Source organism: Ictidomys tridecemlineatus, chromosome 3, assembly GCF_052094955.1.
Source record: "Ictidomys tridecemlineatus isolate mIctTri1 chromosome 3, mIctTri1.hap1, whole genome shotgun sequence".
In the NCBI taxonomy this organism is placed as follows: Eukaryota; Metazoa; Chordata; class Mammalia; order Rodentia; family Sciuridae; genus Ictidomys; species Ictidomys tridecemlineatus.
In genome coordinates this window covers 4,472,842-4,490,526 of record NC_135479.1, presented here as the reverse complement: position 1 = coordinate 4,490,526, position 17,685 = coordinate 4,472,842, and the positions used below count along the sequence as shown (strand labels likewise).

General features: G+C 45.2%; 1 protein-coding gene across 5 annotated transcripts in view; it reads left to right on the top strand.

The window, feature by feature from the left end:
• The first annotated feature begins 1,092 nt into the window (after nt 1-1,092).
• Nucleotides 1,093-17,685, top strand: part of Sec14l1 (SEC14 like lipid binding 1) — a 52,970-nt gene continuing 36,377 nt past the window's right edge. For 2 of the 5 annotated variants that reach the window (XM_078041590.1, XM_078041588.1), the window contains exons 1-3: nt 1,093-1,292; nt 2,185-2,284; nt 3,209-3,301. In XM_078041590.1, coding sequence (XP_077897716.1) covers nt 3,239-3,301 — 63 coding nt within the window. In that variant the 5' untranslated portion in view covers nt 1,093-1,292; nt 2,185-2,284; nt 3,209-3,238. Of the gene's footprint in view, nt 1,293-1,586; nt 1,907-2,184; nt 2,285-3,208; nt 3,302-17,685 lie in introns of those variants that run through there. The other 3 variants (XM_078041589.1, XM_078041592.1, XM_078041593.1) reach the window with 3 other exon arrangements.

The following is a 17,685-nucleotide window of genomic DNA, read 5'->3' as shown; positions in this document are numbered from 1 at the left end:
CACCAGGGCCTCACCACATGCCAGGCAAGCACTCTATCACTGAACTACATCGCTAGTGAGCTGCTTCTTTCAAAGCATCTTTTGATCGTTGGATGTCATTTCTACACACAAGTAAAATCCATTCAGACTGAATCTAGCAAGTAACGTGAGTGATTGAGCAGAAAAATGATGGTATGAGCTGAAAAATAAGGTGTGATCGCGTCAAGAAAGATTTATTTGTGTGGTTGGTAAACAGGCCCTGACGGAAATTCCAAAACTGTTCCGAGCAAAGGCAGCCTCAAACGCAGCCACCCAGGTGACTAATGTGATGGGAACAACAGTGACATTGATGGAGAAATTGTATGGTGCATATGAAGCCACTTTTCTATGTGGGTGGACGTTCCAGGCATCCCTTTGTAGTCATTAGCTCCTTTTAAGGACCCCTGCTTATCTCAGTGTGTGGCACTTCAGTTTTGGAACCTGAGCTGGGGCGGCTGTGCTCTTGCTGCCACGCGAGACCCTCCTAGCAGCCCACTGAGGACGCTGGTCGCTTGTCTCAGCTCCATCCCACGGCCCGCCACGTACGCTGTTCCTGGGTCCACCCAGCCCTCCCCGGCCTGGGGTTGGCCTCTTGTCCATTACCGGCCAGAATGTGGTCAGGGCACTGTCGGGTGCCTCCTGCTCTGGCCAGTCAACAAAAACCGAGGAAGACCAGGAGGGGCGCCGGAGGCAGGCGCCAGCCCGGGAGCAGCCATGCGGGAGGGCCGCGCTTCTCCCGGTTCACAGACCGCCCGCCACAGCTCCGCGGAGCTCCCCGCGCCGCACCAAGCCCCTCCGGCCCCACGCCACGCAGCCGGCCAGAGGCGGAGCCCGCCCCTCTCCCGGTCCTGCCCGGAGAAGCAAAGTAGGCGGGGCCACAGGGCTTCTGGCGAAACCCGCCGTGCGTCAGGACAGACGTCTTCCCGAGCTCCTCCCACGCTCGCAGGCCCCGAGCGTGCGCCTGCGCAGTTCGGGCCTGGCCCGAGTGGTCACCCCACCCCCTCCCTAGCAACCGCCTCCCGCCCCCGCCCCGCCCCCGCCCCGGCCGCGTCCGCGCACGCGCGCCGCTTTCGGCACCCGGCCCCGCCCTCGCCGTCGCCGTAACAACCGCTCGAGCCCTCGCCGCGCCCCTCGCAGCTCCCGCCCAGCCCCCTCCCCGGAACCGGCGGTCGAGCGGCAGCCGCCGAGCAGTGGAACTGCGACGGCACCGCGGAGCCGCCGGCATGAGCTCCTCCCGCCGCCCCGCGCCCCGGGCTCGGCCTTTCTGACAAGAGGTAGGTGCGCGTCCCCGCGGCGGGCTCCGAGCGCGCCCCCGGGCGGCCCCGGGGCGCTCCGGCCGCCTCCCGCCCGCCCGCTCCGAGCCCGCGCCGGAGCGCAGCCCGGCCGCCTCCCCGAGCCCGTCGTGCGGGAGCCGAGCTGCGGCCGCGCTGGCCCGGCCCGGCCCGGCCACGCCGATTGTCATGCAATAGAGGCAGCCCGGTCCCGGACCCCGCGCCGCGCATCCGAGCTGGCGCCCGGCGGGTTCAGGGAGGCGGCGAGTTGGCGGGTCCTCGGCTGGAGTCACTCCGGGCGCCGCCAGGCCGGGTCCCAGCGGACCGGCGGACGGTTTCCTCAGCGAGCACTACCGTGTCTTGCATCCTCTCCCCTCCGGTCCTCCCCGGCAGTCGCCCTCCTCTGCCTGGGAGATACCGTCAAATTAATTTTCCCAGTTAAAAATTTACAAGCTTCTTAGAGCCCCACCGTGCACCGGCACCGCACGGTTTGCAAAGTGAATAGAACGTGGTCCCAGCGCCCGGGACGCGTCAGCCTCGGGATCCAGATGAACGCAGACTCGGAGTCGAGTTTGGAGAACTCAGGGTTTGGCTCCGGTTATCATGATTTTAGAGCTGTGAGTGTTTCAGGATCATCTTTCCCAAACCTGCTTTATAGAGATGGAACTAGGGAGGGCAAATGGCTTGCTGGAGGTCACCCAGAATTATTCCCTCGCAGTTTTCCGGCTGTCAGATGGCTTGTTTTCCAGCATAACCTGCTCCTCTGAGAGATATGCCAAATAAACATACCAGAGGAAGTTCCAGGCCTGTTTAAAGTGATGTAAACATGGTAGAAATGCGGTAATATAGAGAGCAGTTTTCTGAAATAAAATCCTCATCATGTCTTTTTTTACAGCTAGACTTTGGGATCCTTGAGGCTATTCAGCTATGCACTTTTGAATATCCTCTCACCATATTCAACATAACATTCTTAATGATTATCCTCAGCAGGACAGGTAGGCTTATTTGATTTATTTTTTCCTCCTCACTTTTCTCTTCCCACTTTTAGTTAGGTGAGTGGAGTCCCAGGTGTGTTTTCAGAAACCTCCAGCAAGGCTGGCACCAGAATGATTTTGTGCTGGAGGGGGTCCTTGGTGTGTGGGTGAAGCTGGAGCAGGGCTGGAAGCCTCAGAGCCATCACAGCTCTTCCAGGCTGGAGTGTTCAGGGAGCCCCTAGAACCACAGTGCTCAGCCTCCCTGTCACTTGAAGACTGATCTCTGAAATTGTAGTACACTCGGAAGACAGGACAAGATGAAAGTGCTGTTTGGGAACCAGCATTTTGAGGGGTACTCCATGATTTGAGATACATAGTATTTTCCCCCTGCTTTTTTGTGTTTTCCCCAGAGTTGAGTAAGACGTTAACCGTTTTTTAAAAAAAATTTTCCTAGTTATACGTGGATACAATATCTTTATTTTGCTTATTTGGTTTTACATGGTGCTGAAAATCGAACCCAGTGCCTCACATGTGCAAGGCAAGCGCTCTGCCACTGAGCCCCAGCCCGATGATGACCATTTTTATTTGGCTTTCAGTTGAAGTTGTTCAAAAGAAGATAATTGGACTAATTGAATCCTAGCATTTTCTTCCTAGGAAGGACTAGATCATGGAACCCAGTGCAGGGCCCAGCTACACAGATGAGGGCAGTGGAGGCCTCCACCCTCAGACCACTGTGGTTCCCTTGTTCCCTTGGGCATACTTTGCCTTTTTTATTGTCTCACTACCTCCCCTGCATTGTGTATTTCAGTATCTTTCGATTTATGTGTGCATAGAAGTATGACTTATTGTGGTCCCTTTTTAGCCTTAGTATGTGGGATGATGTGTTGATGCAGACTTATTTTTTCTGTATAGTGGTGGTTTATCACATATGGGTATGTTTTGCAGGTGTGAGAGGATTGCTATTGTACTACAATCATGGTGCAAAAATACCAGTCACCAGTGAGGGTGTATAAACACCCCTTTGAATTAATTATGGCTGTAAGTACTGTACATTTCCATTTACTCTTTGGCTTCTTATTTTTTAAGTCTTAGAATCTGATGCTCTGTAAACTTAACGTGCATTGTTTGTCCCCATTGCTTCACTTAGTCTGTTTACATGCTCATGAACTGTATTGTGTGTAAGATGTTTTTAAAACATAAGCCTCTGAAAATCTTCACATTTGTTTTATAAAAACACCCCTCGGGATCATGTGTGAATTTGCGTTAATTCCCCCTTTAAAAATGCAGAAGTGGGATTCTGACTAAACACTTCCTATGAATTTTGTTTTTTGGTTAAAGTAGCAGAGGGACGTGGTGTGTGGGTTCTTGCCTGTGGGAGCCAGCTCTGGTTGTGGGTGACTGCAGGTAGTCTCCGAGGAGCACTGGAAGGGGGCCTGCCTCGGCTACTCTGCTGCCTGGGCTTCCCACCTGACAGCAAATCTGTGAGTCAGATTCCACAAATGAGATAACTGAAGTCTCATTTTCTTGTTGTTATTTGCCTGAAAATTTGGCTAAAAATAAACATTTGACTGGACAGAAAAACTGTTCCAGGTCCTCTTAGGTTACTCTGTAGTAATACTCCTTGCCTTCTCTTTTGCGTTATTATAAGGCTATGATACATTCAGGAACACGTGATAGCTCCAGGAAAAGGCTCTCACTGTCACGCATATGCATCCCTAAGGAAGTGTCACACTGAACACACCAGGGTTCTGACACCAGGGTCAGTGAGCGGAACATAGCAGCCCTGTTAGAAGTTGCACTTGGCTCCTTTGGGCCCCCCCACCTTCTCAAAGTGTGCCAGTTCCGTGACTTATAACACTGAAGGTGACTGGGCTGGGGATTTGCTCCAGTGACATGGCTCCTGCCTGTTATTCGCAAGGTCCTGAGTTCTGTTGCCCGTTAGCACCCCCACCCCCAAAGTAGAAAGAAAAACTCCAGTCTAAGGGATTAAGGGGAAGTTTTGTGGGTGTTTTATTGAGGTATAACTAACATATAGAAGATGGCTACATGTTAGCCACATAGTTTGATCAGTTTTTTTTTTTTTTTTAATTTTTTGGGGTTGTAGATGGACACAATACCTTGATTTTGTTTATTTATTTTTATGTGGTGCTGAGGATCAAACCTGGTGCCTCACAAATGCTAGGCAAGCGCTCTGCCACTGAGCTACAACTGAGCCCTAGTTTGCTCAATTTTTTTTTTTTTTTTAGATTGAAAGCATGCCTTTATTTTATTTGTTTATTTTTATGTGTTGCTGAGAATCAAATCCAGTGCCTCACACATGCTAGGCAAGTGCTCTGCCACTGCGCTACAGCCTCTGTCCTGGTCAGTTTTAAGAAGATGGGCTGGGGATATATCTTAGTTGGTAGGGTGCTTGCCTCGCATGCACAAGGCCCTGGGTTCAATCCCCCGCACCAGCACAAAAAAGAAAAAAAGGAAGAAGAGTCACCCCCACCTCTGTCAAGACAGAGTATTTGCATCCGCTACCCCAACAAGTTCCTTGTGCTCCCTCTGTCAGGTGTAAGACTTCTGTGTGTATGGCTGTTTCTGAAAAACAGTTTTGTATTTCCCTTAAGTATATCTGAGTGGTGCTGCCTAATATCTGGTGAGTGACAGGACGTGTCTGAGAGGCTTTGCTGTCCGTCCGCGTCTCTCTTGCTGGTTTGGCTTTGGCTGTGTGGAGCAGAGGCTGCTCCAGCCAGCCTGAAAGGGAGTTCTGTTAGCACCCACACTTGTGGGCTGTAGGAATCTCACAGACACTGAGGGTTTCCAGCTGGGACAGGCTGGAGCCTGGTGGTGGAGGGGGCTCTTGGCAGCGCTAGGGCCTAGGAGCAGTTGTCCCTGGAACTTCACCCCATGGGACCCCACCTCACTCTATCTGCCAGAACTTTTTTGTCTCCCCACCAACTGGCTTCTTGCTCACTCTTTGCCCTTCCCTGTGGCTTCAGCTCAAGTGCTATTCCAGTTGGCCAAAACCCTCTGGCTCCAGTTCAACTTTGTGGCATTTCTTGTTGTGTTCTTTTAGTTTCTAAGTGACCAGTTCTTGTTACTTTTCCTAGTTCACATTTTTGAAAGAAACTTGATCTGGTCCTCCCCCCCCCCCCCCACCTTAACTACAAGCGGTTGGCCAGCTCGTCTACTGTCAGCCTTGGGTGGGATGCCTGACCCTGGCCAGGTCCTGAGCTGGTGGGGTGGGGGGAGGAAGTGTGGGGATAGTAGGGACCGAAAGGCCAATGAAGCCTCATGTCTGCCCCACAAGGGAGGGGCTGTGGACAGGGCGTGTTGTTTTTTGGAGCTTGAAGTGTGATTTAAAAAGCATTCTGCTGATCTCTTCTCCAAACACTAGATTTAATAAAGAGGCATTTTGTCTAATTTTCAAACTTCCTTATTTCCCTTACTTTACTATTTTCAAAATTGTGAAGTTTGCTTTGCAAATTTCATGCATGAATTTACAGAAGAATTCAAAAATCAAATTTGAATTTCTTAAAAATTAAGCCTTTGTAAATTGCTTTTGTTTTGGGTAGTTGTTAATTTCCTTTTGAGTTGTTAAAAAATATATATTGCTTTTCTCCTTCCAAAACCAGGATATTTGTTAAGTCATTAGGATTTTTGGTGCACTTGCCCCTTTTCTGACTAGTTGTATGGCTTAACATCCTCAGTATTCATTCATTTCGCTTTTTTTTCTTATTGAGGAAAAACAACTGTGATAAGAGGAAGCATTTGGGGTGAGGAAGAAGGGCTGCAGTCAAGGCGGGGACAGCACTGTAGCTCTCAGTGAAATATTTGTGAGAACTTCAAAAAGACCATGCTTCAAAAATCACAGTGCACAGCAGAGTCCGAGGAGTGAGGAAGTGTGGTGGCATTCAGCAATAGGTGATTTTGTTAGGGATCCTAATTTATATGTGTCCCCATGGAGAGAAGGATTGGGAGAAAACAAACTTGCAAACTTGCCCAACTTGAGCATGTGTTGGTTTGCTTTAACCAAGAGTTGAATTGTAGCTTAGGATTCATTGATAGAAAATGGTTCAGGTGGAAAGTTCCTATTGCAGATAGGTAACCAGTGGGGCCAGACGTGTCCATTGCATTTCAGTCAATTTAATGAAGACTTATTATTGTTTTGGGGTCAGCAGCATTGAAAAAAATCACATTAATGGTCTCATTAACCTTTTTTTTTTTTTTTTTTTTTTGCTGGGGATTGAACCTTGCATGGGCCAGGCCTGTACTCTACCACTGAGCCATGTCTGTTCCCAGCCCTCCCTTAACACATTGGAATTAAAGTGTGGTGAGGAGGAAGTTCCTAGTAGGCATTTGCAGCACTTTGAAGTACTTTGTTAGATGTTAGCCCAGAAATGGACACTGGAGCCGAGATAGTGCTGCCCCTCCAGCTCTGGGGGAGGAATCCGAGACGCCACAGTGCAACCTGCAGTCAGTGGCAGAGATCTGATTCTTGAGTTTAGTGTTCTTTTTATCACACTGTGCTTTTCCTTGCCCCCTAGTAATGTGTATCTGGAAACATCTTATGAAAGGTCTTGTCCATGAAGATGGCCTCAAATCTAGTGTCACCCAATCACATTTCCCAGGGCTACTCTCCTGGCACGGGGGAGGAGAAATGATCCGTGCAGATGCCCCAGCTGAGTGTGCCTGCAAGGATGTGGGGTCTCCCTGGGCACAGGATATGCCCCACCGGTAGGAGCTTGGAAGGGGAAGCAGCAGGCTGAGGTGCTTGGGTTGGAGGTTTCCTGTGAACTGCCTAATGAGGCCTTTTCAAGTGCAGCCCCTCCCCAGGCTAGGGCCCCCTGGCTGTGTCAAGTGGGAGGAGAGCAGGCCTGAGGGGCCACATTGAGTGGATCTGTTTTCCACCCAGGGTGCTGGGACATGACAAAAGGGGCTCCACTAGCTCTTGTGTGTCTTGCACTCTTCTCTGCTGTCCCTGTCCTCCTGGGCCTTCCCTGTTGTCCAGGCCACCTCCCCCCTCCCCTTCTCTCCCTCCCTCCCCATCTCAGTTCCCTCTTTTTTGGCAGTGCTGCTTTTCTCCCCAAACCCTTTTCTCCTCAATGTACCCTCACAGGCACACTGTGTTAGTTGTGCCTTCAGGTCACACGGATCTCTGTCCCTTTCTCTCAACCACCAGCGTCTGTCTGTCCAGCCTGCCTTCTCGTGGTCTGGGAGGGGTGAACAGACATGACTTGCTGGTTTTCCTCCTCCCATCTTTTAGCCCTTCGAGTCATCCTGAGTTCTCTTCCTCACACCTCCTGTCCTGTCAGTCCTCTGCTGCAGGATCCCCCTGTCTGTACCCTGCTTCAAAACCCCGTGGCTCTGTCTTTAAGGCTCTTTCTGCCTGTGTCCAGCCCTTCCTGTTTTGCCTATTTCACAAATTGTGCACACTTCCCAATTTGAACTTTTCTTTTATTTGTTTATTTATTTTGGTCCTGGGGATCTAACTTGGCCTGTGCATACAAGGCAAGCTCTCTACCAATCGAGCCCCAGCCCTAACTTACATTCTTTTTTTTTTTTTTTTTAATATTTATTTATTTTTTTAGCTCTTGGTGGACACAACATCCTTGTTTGTATGTGGTGCGCGCCACCGCCTGAGCCACATCCCCAGTCCAGTAACTTACATTCTTTAATGTTCTGGTCTGCTTGAGAGCAGTGTCCTTCCTGCCCCTGCCCCTGCCCCTGCCCTGCCCTGCCCTGCCCTGCCCCTTTTCTTTGGTTCAGATGTTTGCCTTTCCTATCTTTTAAAAATCTTTTTCATCTTGTCTTGCCTCTGCCCTGATGCCTCTCCAGGCCTGCCTCCTGTCTCTCCTCTCTCTCTTACATCTCCTCCCCTTTCCCCTTTTCTCCCACCTTTCCCTTCACTGGGGATGGAACCCAGGGCTTCCTAGTGCTAAGCAGCCCTCTACCACTGGGCTCCACCCCCAGCCCTGCGAGGTTGCAATATTACTTACTGTATTTACTGTTCTTCTCAAGGTCCTGAGTGTCCAGTTATTTTGCATGTTCCTCCAGGGCACTAGCTTTTTGTTGTCTCCTGGTGTTAAGTGGTCAAGTGTGTAGACATACTGATGTGTGTGGTCGGGGGTTTCTCTTTGTTCATGTGAACTTTGAATGTGAGGACTTTTTAAAAGTGGCCTTGGTGGAAACAGATCTAAAATGTAACTCCAGTCCCGTTTTCAAGCAAGGGTTTTGTGTTTCTCCATAGAATAACTCGCTGTGATCCTTCAATTAACCAGCACCTCTCCAAAGGGCAAGGACCTTTTGTGATGAAGTTGGCTAATTTTTTTAATGTCTGCATAAATTATGCAAAACATTGCTGGCTAACGATGTAGTAACAATTTAAGTGGTTTGCTTTTCCAGGTCGAATTACCAAACTCCTCTTTGCTAAAAAAAAAAAAACTCCTCTTTGCTGGTGTACCACTGTGGATTAAATGGCCCACTAACCAAGTTTGCTTTTGCTTTCCTCCTCCTGTTTCGTTTCTTGTGTGTCTCTGGCTCTTTAGGCTTTTTCAAGGGTGACTCTTTTCTTCCCACTAAGATTAGAAGATGAAAGGAGAGGAAAGAGACTTGTTTGGAGACCAGGTGCAATTCTAGCACACCACCAGCTAGCTCTGTGCCCTAATGACTAGGCCAGTGCCCAGCCGTGCTGGGAGGAGGTGGAATGAAGTAGGCTGCAGGTGGAGCAGGGACTGGTGATGGCCATGTCCTCCCTGTCCCCTTTCCGACAACCTCCCCTCTTCCACCTGCAAATACCAGGGAATTGACTGACTTATAGGTTATCAGTAAACCACCCTGCTTGAATGTGTGTCTCTTTCAGATCAGATAGATGTCTTGGAGCAGAAGCCTCCGCTTAGGTGTGCAGATGTGTGCAGGTCATTGGTCTGGTTGGCTGGGCAGAGGCGCACAGGTGCTTTGGGCACCGCTTTATCCTCTCCTCTGTGTGGCAGCCATCCTCCTCTGAAGCGCCACCCGTTCACCCAGCCCTTCTGGCCTACAGATATTTCGAGCTGCCTGTTCGTTTTTCTCAGACTTTCCTCTTTCTGACTCAGGTCCCGTGTATATCATGTTTTCAGCATGATTTTATTATTTTGAAATGTTTTCACTCCACCATTCATCTTCTCAAAGCACATCTTTCCTCATCCTAGATTTCATCCCTGGACCTTTTTATATTTCTAATTCTGGTTTCCAAGTTCCTGGTGATCAAGTACGAAACTGAGACACTGAAGTACACCTTATTCATTCATTCATCAAGGTGTGGTAGGTCTTCAAACAGCCTGGTGTAGTGCAGAGTGCTTTTTTTTTTTTTTTGAGTTGGAGTCTCACCTGGAACAGTCTGGCCTGGAACTCATGATCCTTCTGAGTAGCTGGGGTGATGGGTTGGTGCCCTGCTAGAGTTTTTTTGTTTTTTTTTGGTGGTACTGGGGGTTGAACCTAGGGATGTACTTCCACTGAGCTACACCCCCCGCCCTTTTAATTTTATTTTTGAAACCTGATCTTGTTAATTTGCCTGACTGGCCTTCCTCAGCCTCCCCAGTAGCTGGGTTACAGGCTGTACGTTGACACCCAGCTAGAGTTCATTTTGACTCCAGTGAATCAGCACGCTACTCTTTGGAGAAGGCTGACTTAGTAAAACTCAGCTTTGCTCAAGTCTGGGTGGAAGAAAGTGTTCTAGTTTCTCTGAGGTGAACTCGGGTTCCTGCCAGTGTTCAGTGGAGGATTGTGCACTTCTCATCTGTAAAGGTTTTGAATGTGAGTTCTTTTGTATACAACATGGGGTGTCATCAGTCAGATTTATTTGGTGGTAGCAGTGGACAGTGAGCGTCTGCTCCCATCCCCTGCTGTCTTGAGCCACGCCGGGCCTTCCCTTTCTCCATGCCCACTCTCCTGGAACCACTGTGCTCCAGGTTATTTTCATGGTGCCTGCGAACAGAGGTAGTTGTGGTGCAGTAGGGAATATTTCAAGAAGAAATGCGACAGGATCAGATATAGCTCCTTGCCCCTCTCATTGTTTTTTTTTTTTTTTTAAATATTTTTTTTGGTGTAGATGGACACAATATTTATTTATTTTAAAATATTTATTTTTTAGTTGTAGTTGGACACAATATTTTTATTTTATTTATTGTTTTCTGTGGTGCTGAGGATCGAACCCAGGGTCTCGAACGTGCTAGGTGAACACTCCAGGCTGAGCCGTTATCCCAGCCCCTCTTTATTTATTTTAATGTGGTGGTGAGGACTGAACCCAGTACCTCATATGTGTGAGGCAAGTGCTCTCCAAGCGAGCTACAGCCCCAGTCCATCTTTCCTTGTTTTTGTTAAACAAAACAAAAAACCAAAAAATAGGTGAAAAAATTTCACAAAAACTTAGAAATTTGTTTTATGAAAAATTTCAAGCATGCACAAGGGGAATCACACGACCGGTGCCCTGGACTGCCATGATTGTCCATCTGTTCTCCTCTCCTTATTTTCTGGTGTACTTGAAGCAGATTTTGGATATCTGAACATTGAGAAATATTTCAGCATGCATTTCTATCATTGAAGACTTTTCTTTTTAAAACATAACCATCGCATTATCATTATACCTGATGAAAATACGAAGAATTCCCTGGTATCATCTAATACCATGTCCTTATTCAGATTTTCTCAATTGTCTAAAAAAGTCTGTAAATGTTTGACTCCTGATTTGAGTAAACTGCTCACGTTCTGTCAGCATGTTTCTTAAGTCTCTGTGCTCCCTACCACTTCCCCTCCCACTTTGTTCCCGTTCATGCAACTGGTTTGGTAGAGAAACTGGGTCATTTTGTCCTGTGCCTTTACCTTAGCCTTTGGCTGATTTAACTGTTCATGATGCTGACAGGCAGAGAAGGCCAGGCCTAGGTGCAGTCAATCCAGCCACCTTCCAGCAGCTGTTCTAACACAAGCCGAGAGACACACTAGTGGTTACGACCGCTGCTCACAACCCTCTCATTCCAATGATGATTCTAGGTAATTTTGAATTGCAAATAAGGTGCAAAATATCTTTTCCAAAATTAAATGAGGGTCATTCTACTTATACTTTCTTTAACCCACTGCCTTGGGCCATATGTCTCCGAGAGGAATGAGTAGCCTTCTGTGTCCTGTAGGGCTGGAGTGTGGCTCTGTCTAATGAGTGGAGTGGCTGCTGTAGTGGTCCCAGGGGTCCCCTTGTGCTGTTGTCATCCACCCATCTTTCTTGATTTTTAACCTGTATTAACAGTTTCTTGTATTTCTAGTGGAATTGTTTTAAAAGTCCTAATAGAAAGCATATATTGCGTTATAATTCTCTTGAAAGATGCAATTTGATATTAGGAGTACTAGCATTTTTTTAAGAAAACTCTTAAGCCAGGTATGGTGGCATGTGCCTATTTTTCTACTTGGGAGGCTGAGGCAGGAGGATTGCTTGAACTCAGGAGTTCAAGGCCAAGCCTTAACAGCATAGTGAGATCATGTCTCAGAAAGAAGGAAATCAGTCTGTGCATCTCATAGATCCGTACTGCCCTGCTTTTGTCTAGAGGACTTGAGTTATTGCTGATTTTGTTTGTAAATGCGTTGCATATTTGATGAGATAGCTGTGTGCCTAGCTCTCTTCCTCTTGGGTTCCTGGCTCTCCCCTTTAGATCTTTCTGTCCCACTTTCTTGCCTTCTTGGGTACAGATTCACTCTTCCTTTTTATCTATTTGGGCTGTCTGGGACACCTGCTTGTATATTTTGTGCTTCTTGGCCATATGGACACTGTATTTAGTATTTGATGCTGTTTTAGAAATAGTTGTCCAGCTTTCTCACCTGGTTTTTCTTCTGGGCAGCTTTATCTAAACCTGTGGCTTCAACTGTCACTTGATAAACCAAAGATCTCAAGGCTTTACCTGTAGCCTGAGTGCCTCTCAGATTCCCCCAGACTCTTGACTGGCTAGAAATCTGTTTGACTCTTCCAGGGCAGATTAGTACACCTGAAACAGAATTCACCTGTGCAGGAACACAGATACCACCCGTGCACACACACAGACCAAACCATCTTGCTTTTGATCCTGAGCATGTACTAAACTCTCAAATAGATTAGTCTAAAGAATAAGTAAGTCTTGGAACTTATGCTTAAGCTTAAGCTTCCTGTATTACTTCTACTTCTGGTTAGGACAGTTTTAACAAAAGGTCATGTTGGAACCTATTCTTTTGGTTGGATGTATGTACTACTTAGATCGTGTTTCAAAAGATTCTGATGTGAATGGTATTTTTTGTGAGTAAAATAGAATTTATATTCTGTGAACTAAAACTTATAATTTCTATAGTCACCTGAAAATGTGTCCTCTTGTGTGTATCACTTGTGTTTGTCAGGTGACTTGGTCCCATAGTGTAAACACAGAGCATGCAGAGGCACTATTTCTGTGATTCTCCTGCAGAACCTAAAATTCATTTTAAGTAAAATTCTTTACTCTGATGGAATTACCATTTTATCAGAGTAAAGAATTAACTTTTTAATTTTCTTTTCAGGATTTTTCCAGGTTTAAACCTGAGAGGTTGGTTAAATAATTCTTTTTTTTTTCTCCTTAATTATTATTCTCTGACTTTAGATAGTCCTAATCATAAAATGTGTTTCTTTTCTTTTTCCTAGTTTAACTAACACCTGTGTATTTATTAAAAACCAAAGGTTAATAGGGGTGTGTGTGTGTGTGTGTGTGTGTGTGTGTGTGTGTGTGTGTGTATATATATATATATATATATATATATATATATGAAGAAGTAATTTGGTTTAAGTGGTTGTTGGGGAGTTGTAGGATTTATGCTACAAATATTTAGAAAGTGCGTTTCCTAAACACCTATTATCTTCATTTATACTTTTTGCTTGCTTGCCTTCCTAACCCCCCATTTTCCCTCCCACCTCCCTCCCTCCCTTGCTGGGGATGCAACCAGGGCCTTATGCTACGCAGCCTCTACTGTAGAGCTGTATCTTCATCCTGACTTAAGTCTTCTTAACATACAGTTGGTTTAGAATGTGAGTTCTAACCATTCTAAATTCTGATTCTTTACCAGGTCAGAATTTCTGGAGTGGGCCCAGCAGTCTGAGTTTTCAGGAGCCCCCTGGGAGTTCTTTTTTAAAAATATTTTTAGTTGTAGATGGACACAATACCTTTAGTTGTTTGTTTGTTTATTTATTTATCTCTGTGGTGCTGGGTATTGAACCCAGGGCTTTGTGCATGGGAGGCAAGTGCTCTATCAACTGAGCTATATCCCCAACCCTTTTTATTAATTTATTTTTAATCTTTTTATTTGTATATGACAGTGGAATACATTATAATTCATATTACACATATAGAGCACAATCCTTTTTATTTATTTTTATGTGGTGCTGAGGATCAGACCCAGTTCCTCACACGTGCTAGGCAAGTACTCTACCATTGAGCCCCAACCAAGCCCCCCACCACTGGGAGTTCTTACATTCTGATGTCTGCTCAGGTTAGATCCTTAATTTGATTTTGCAGTAAACAGGATAATAGAAAGAAAGGAGGTTGGTTTCGGTTATAACTTTTGATTGAAAAACTTCTCAGTACGTTATGCTTTCCTACGGAGGACTTAACATATCCTAGGAGGAGACCCATTGCCTTGCTCCATGGGTCTCTCCAGACTGCTCTTCTTAAGTTTATTTAGTGACACCGAAGTTATATCGATCAACTTGTCTTAATCATTTGTATGACTTTATTTGCTAACTTACCTGTAGAGTAGATTTGTACTGTGCATTAAATATTGTGAGGCCAGGGATTGTAGCTTAGCTCAGCATTTGCCTGGTGTGTATGGGGCCCTGGGTTTCTTCCCTAGCACCAAAAAAAAAAAGCCTAAAAAGTTTTTTATTGTGATAAAATGCACATAACATTTATTTTTAACCTTATTAGATGTGTGGTGCTGGGATCAACTCCAGGGCATGCTGGACAAGCATTGTGCCACTGAGCTGCAACTGCCCAGCCCTTCTACCTCATTTTCAAGTGTATGAAAAATACATGCACGATGTTCTGCATTCATCAGCCTTCCCGTCTCTAGAGCTTTTCCATCTCCCTGGATTGAAGCTGTGTCCTCATTACATTGAGCACTAATACTCCCACCCCCTGCAGGCTTCTGGGAACCCCCATTCTACTTTTGTTTATGAATTTGACTACTCTGGGGACCTCATATAAGTGAAATCAGACAATATTTGACCGTTTGTGCCCTCAAGGCTCATCCCTGTGGCGTCAGAATCTCCTTCCTTTTCAAGGCTGAACAACATTCCATGCTTGTCTCAATCACATTTTATTAATCCATTCCTTCAATGTAGACACCTGGGTTGCTTCCACCTTTTACCTATTGTCTGTACTATACTCTTTTTTTTTTTGAGGGGGGAGTGCTAGGAATTGAAACCAGGGTCTCATGCATGCTAGGTAAGTGTTCTACCATTGAGCTGCATCTCCAACTCTGTACTGTACATTTTTATTTTTAATATTTATGTAGTTGTAGATGATCACTCAGGATCTTCACTTTTTTTAAAATGTGGTGCTGAGGATTGAACCCAGTGCCTCACACATGCAAGGTAAGCACTTTACCACTGAGCTACAGCCTCAGCCCTGTACATTTTTTTTAAAGTATTTATTTTTTAGTTGTGGTTGGACACAAATACCTTTATTTTATTTATTTTTATGTGGTGCTGAGGATTGAACTCAGAGTCTCGCACGTGCACCCCAGCCCTATGTACTGCACATTTTTAAAGGCTATTTTTTTTCTGTAATGTTAACAACAAAAAAATTACTATATGCAGTAATTTTTTTTTTTTTTTTTTTTGTATCTGATAGTTTCCAGATCCAAAAGGCAAGTTGCTTCAGGAGTTGAACCAGTGAATTGAGCCAGGTGTGATGGTGTTCCCAGCTGCTTAGGAGACTGAGGCGCAAGGATAATTTGTGCCCAGGAGTTTAAGAACAGTTTGGGCATTGTAACCAGAGTTCATCTCAAAAGACAAAATGAAAGTTGAGGTCTCAATAGTGTATTCTGTTCCATCTGTTCAAAATATAGCCTTAGTTTACATCTTGTGATTGCCATTGTTATTAGTTTCTTAACAGAGAAAAGACAGCATCTAAAAGCAGGATGACTTTGAATGGTCCCCCACACACCAAGAGGCTGGGCTCCCCCAGTACAGGAAGCCAGTGGCAGAAAAATCGTTCTTCAGATGACCCTGCCTGTTGTTGAATGACCAAGTCCTCCTGATTTCTTCCCTCTGATTTCCTGTCTCCTCCCCCCCCCCCCACCCCGTGCTTGGGATAGAACCCAGGGTTTTGCAGTGCTAGGCAAGTGCTCTACCACTCAGCCACACCCCCACCCTCTTCTTTGTTCTCCTGAATAGGATTTAAATTGTTAGTGTTTCAAGATCTCTGATGTGCAACTTGTAAAATAGTCATTTAATAAAAACTACAGGATAGATATTTTCCCAATGTATTAAACTAGCTCCTCTATCAGCTTGCTGACTCCATGAGCATTTATTCTGGTTCATGAACCAGATAATATTTCCATAGCTCATTGCATTCTTTTATGTGGGCAAACACATGGCATCTTTAAAAGTTGACAGCTGCAGTTCCCCGGAACACCAAATGCTTTTCTCAAGTCCACAAATTTATCTTTTACACTCTGAAAAGTAAAACAGAACTCTGCCAAGTCCATCTTGATTTGAAGGAATGTGCAAAACTGCTGTTTTGTTGTCAGAGCTATATTTATATATCTCAGTTCATTCTTTATTAGACCAAAAATTTTATGGATTAGGAATGGTTTTTGAAAGTCATGACATATTTTAGATTCCATTGGACCCATTTAGCATCATGTGATTGCTTTAAATACAAGTTAAACACATCAAAAACAGAAGTAAAGCCTTTCATAACACTGTGGGCAGTCTTGTTTGCCTAAGACTTAAGTCATTGTGGCATGTGACGTATTTGACATTTGAGATTTATTGACAGAGACAAGGTATTTTAAATTTAAAGATCTTTTTAAAGATGTGTACAACTCTTTTTTTCTAGTATCCTTTAATCCTCTAACAGGGATTGGTTAATATACTTTTTAAAAACATTTAAAAATTATTTTTAGTTGTAGATGGATTGATTTATTTATTTCAATGTGTGCTGAGGATTGAACCCAGTGCCTCACACGTGCCAATCAAGTGCTCTACCACTGAGCCACAGTCTCAGTTCTTAATGTACTTTTTAAAAAAATATTTTTCTTTTAGTGTAGATTGACTCAATACCTTTATTTTATTTGTTTATATTTTTATGTGGTGCCGGGGATTGAACCCAGTGCTTCACGCATGCTTAGGTGCGAGCTCTACCACTGAGCCCCAACCCTGGCCCCTTGCTTTTGATAGTGACAACACAGCATAAATATGTTGAGATCCTCTAGAAGAACATCAGTGTTTATGACTGAGCATGAGCAGATAGTGATTTGCTTTTAAATTTGTGGGCACAGATAATGCTATTTTAATGATTGAAAGCAAGTACAAAAAATAGAGATGAAATTAAAATGCATATGATGTGTCTGAGTCAAGTATAGCCAAAGCCAGGATTTAAATGGAGAGACTGTGGGGGCAGTGGGTCAGCCCTGTGTTGCTGTGAGGGCAAGTTTTGTTATCACATTTTGTTATCACACAAGGGGTCTCTTCAGTTTGTTTGTATTCTTCTGAGACAAGGTTTGCTTCTGTTCCCTGACTGGCCCTATATTCTTGGTCTCAAGTGACCTTCCTGCCTTAGCCTCCCGAGCTGGAATCACAGGTTATATTAAAAATAACCAGTCAACACTGATCATTTTCAAGGGTTCAGGGAAACTCTTCTCTTTTAAAAGGAGTTTATGGATTTCTTCTTTAAGTGGTGGCTCTGAGTCACAGAGGTTTTGCTTTACTTTCGTGAATCCAAGTCAGCCCAGTCTCCTAAAATTGGGTTCTGTTCAAAACCTGACCATTGAAATCATAGAGGCTGGGGATGGGGGGTGTTCTTGAATTGTCTTGCCTGTGTTTGACATAACTAGTTTGTTGGCTCAAGTATTTAAACATGGACAGGCATCCTTCTGTGCAGGGGATCAGGAGAGGTAGTCCTCGGATACTAGTTCTAATTGAGGTGATGCTGGCCGGGGAAGCAGAGACAGTAGTGATGACGGTGTTTTCAGCCTCTGCTGGGTGTACCTTAGATCTGTGGAAATGATCACACATGTGCGTTTTGACTGCTGTTGCCATACAGTGGAAGAGATGATTTTAAAAGTCTGTACATTAGTGGATTCTTACGGTCACGTTTCTTCTCCCTGAAGGCCATTTTAGAATGCTTTGTAAGTGATGTTAAGATCCTTAAATACAACCATATCATGTTTTTAACATTAAAACTTGAAACTTG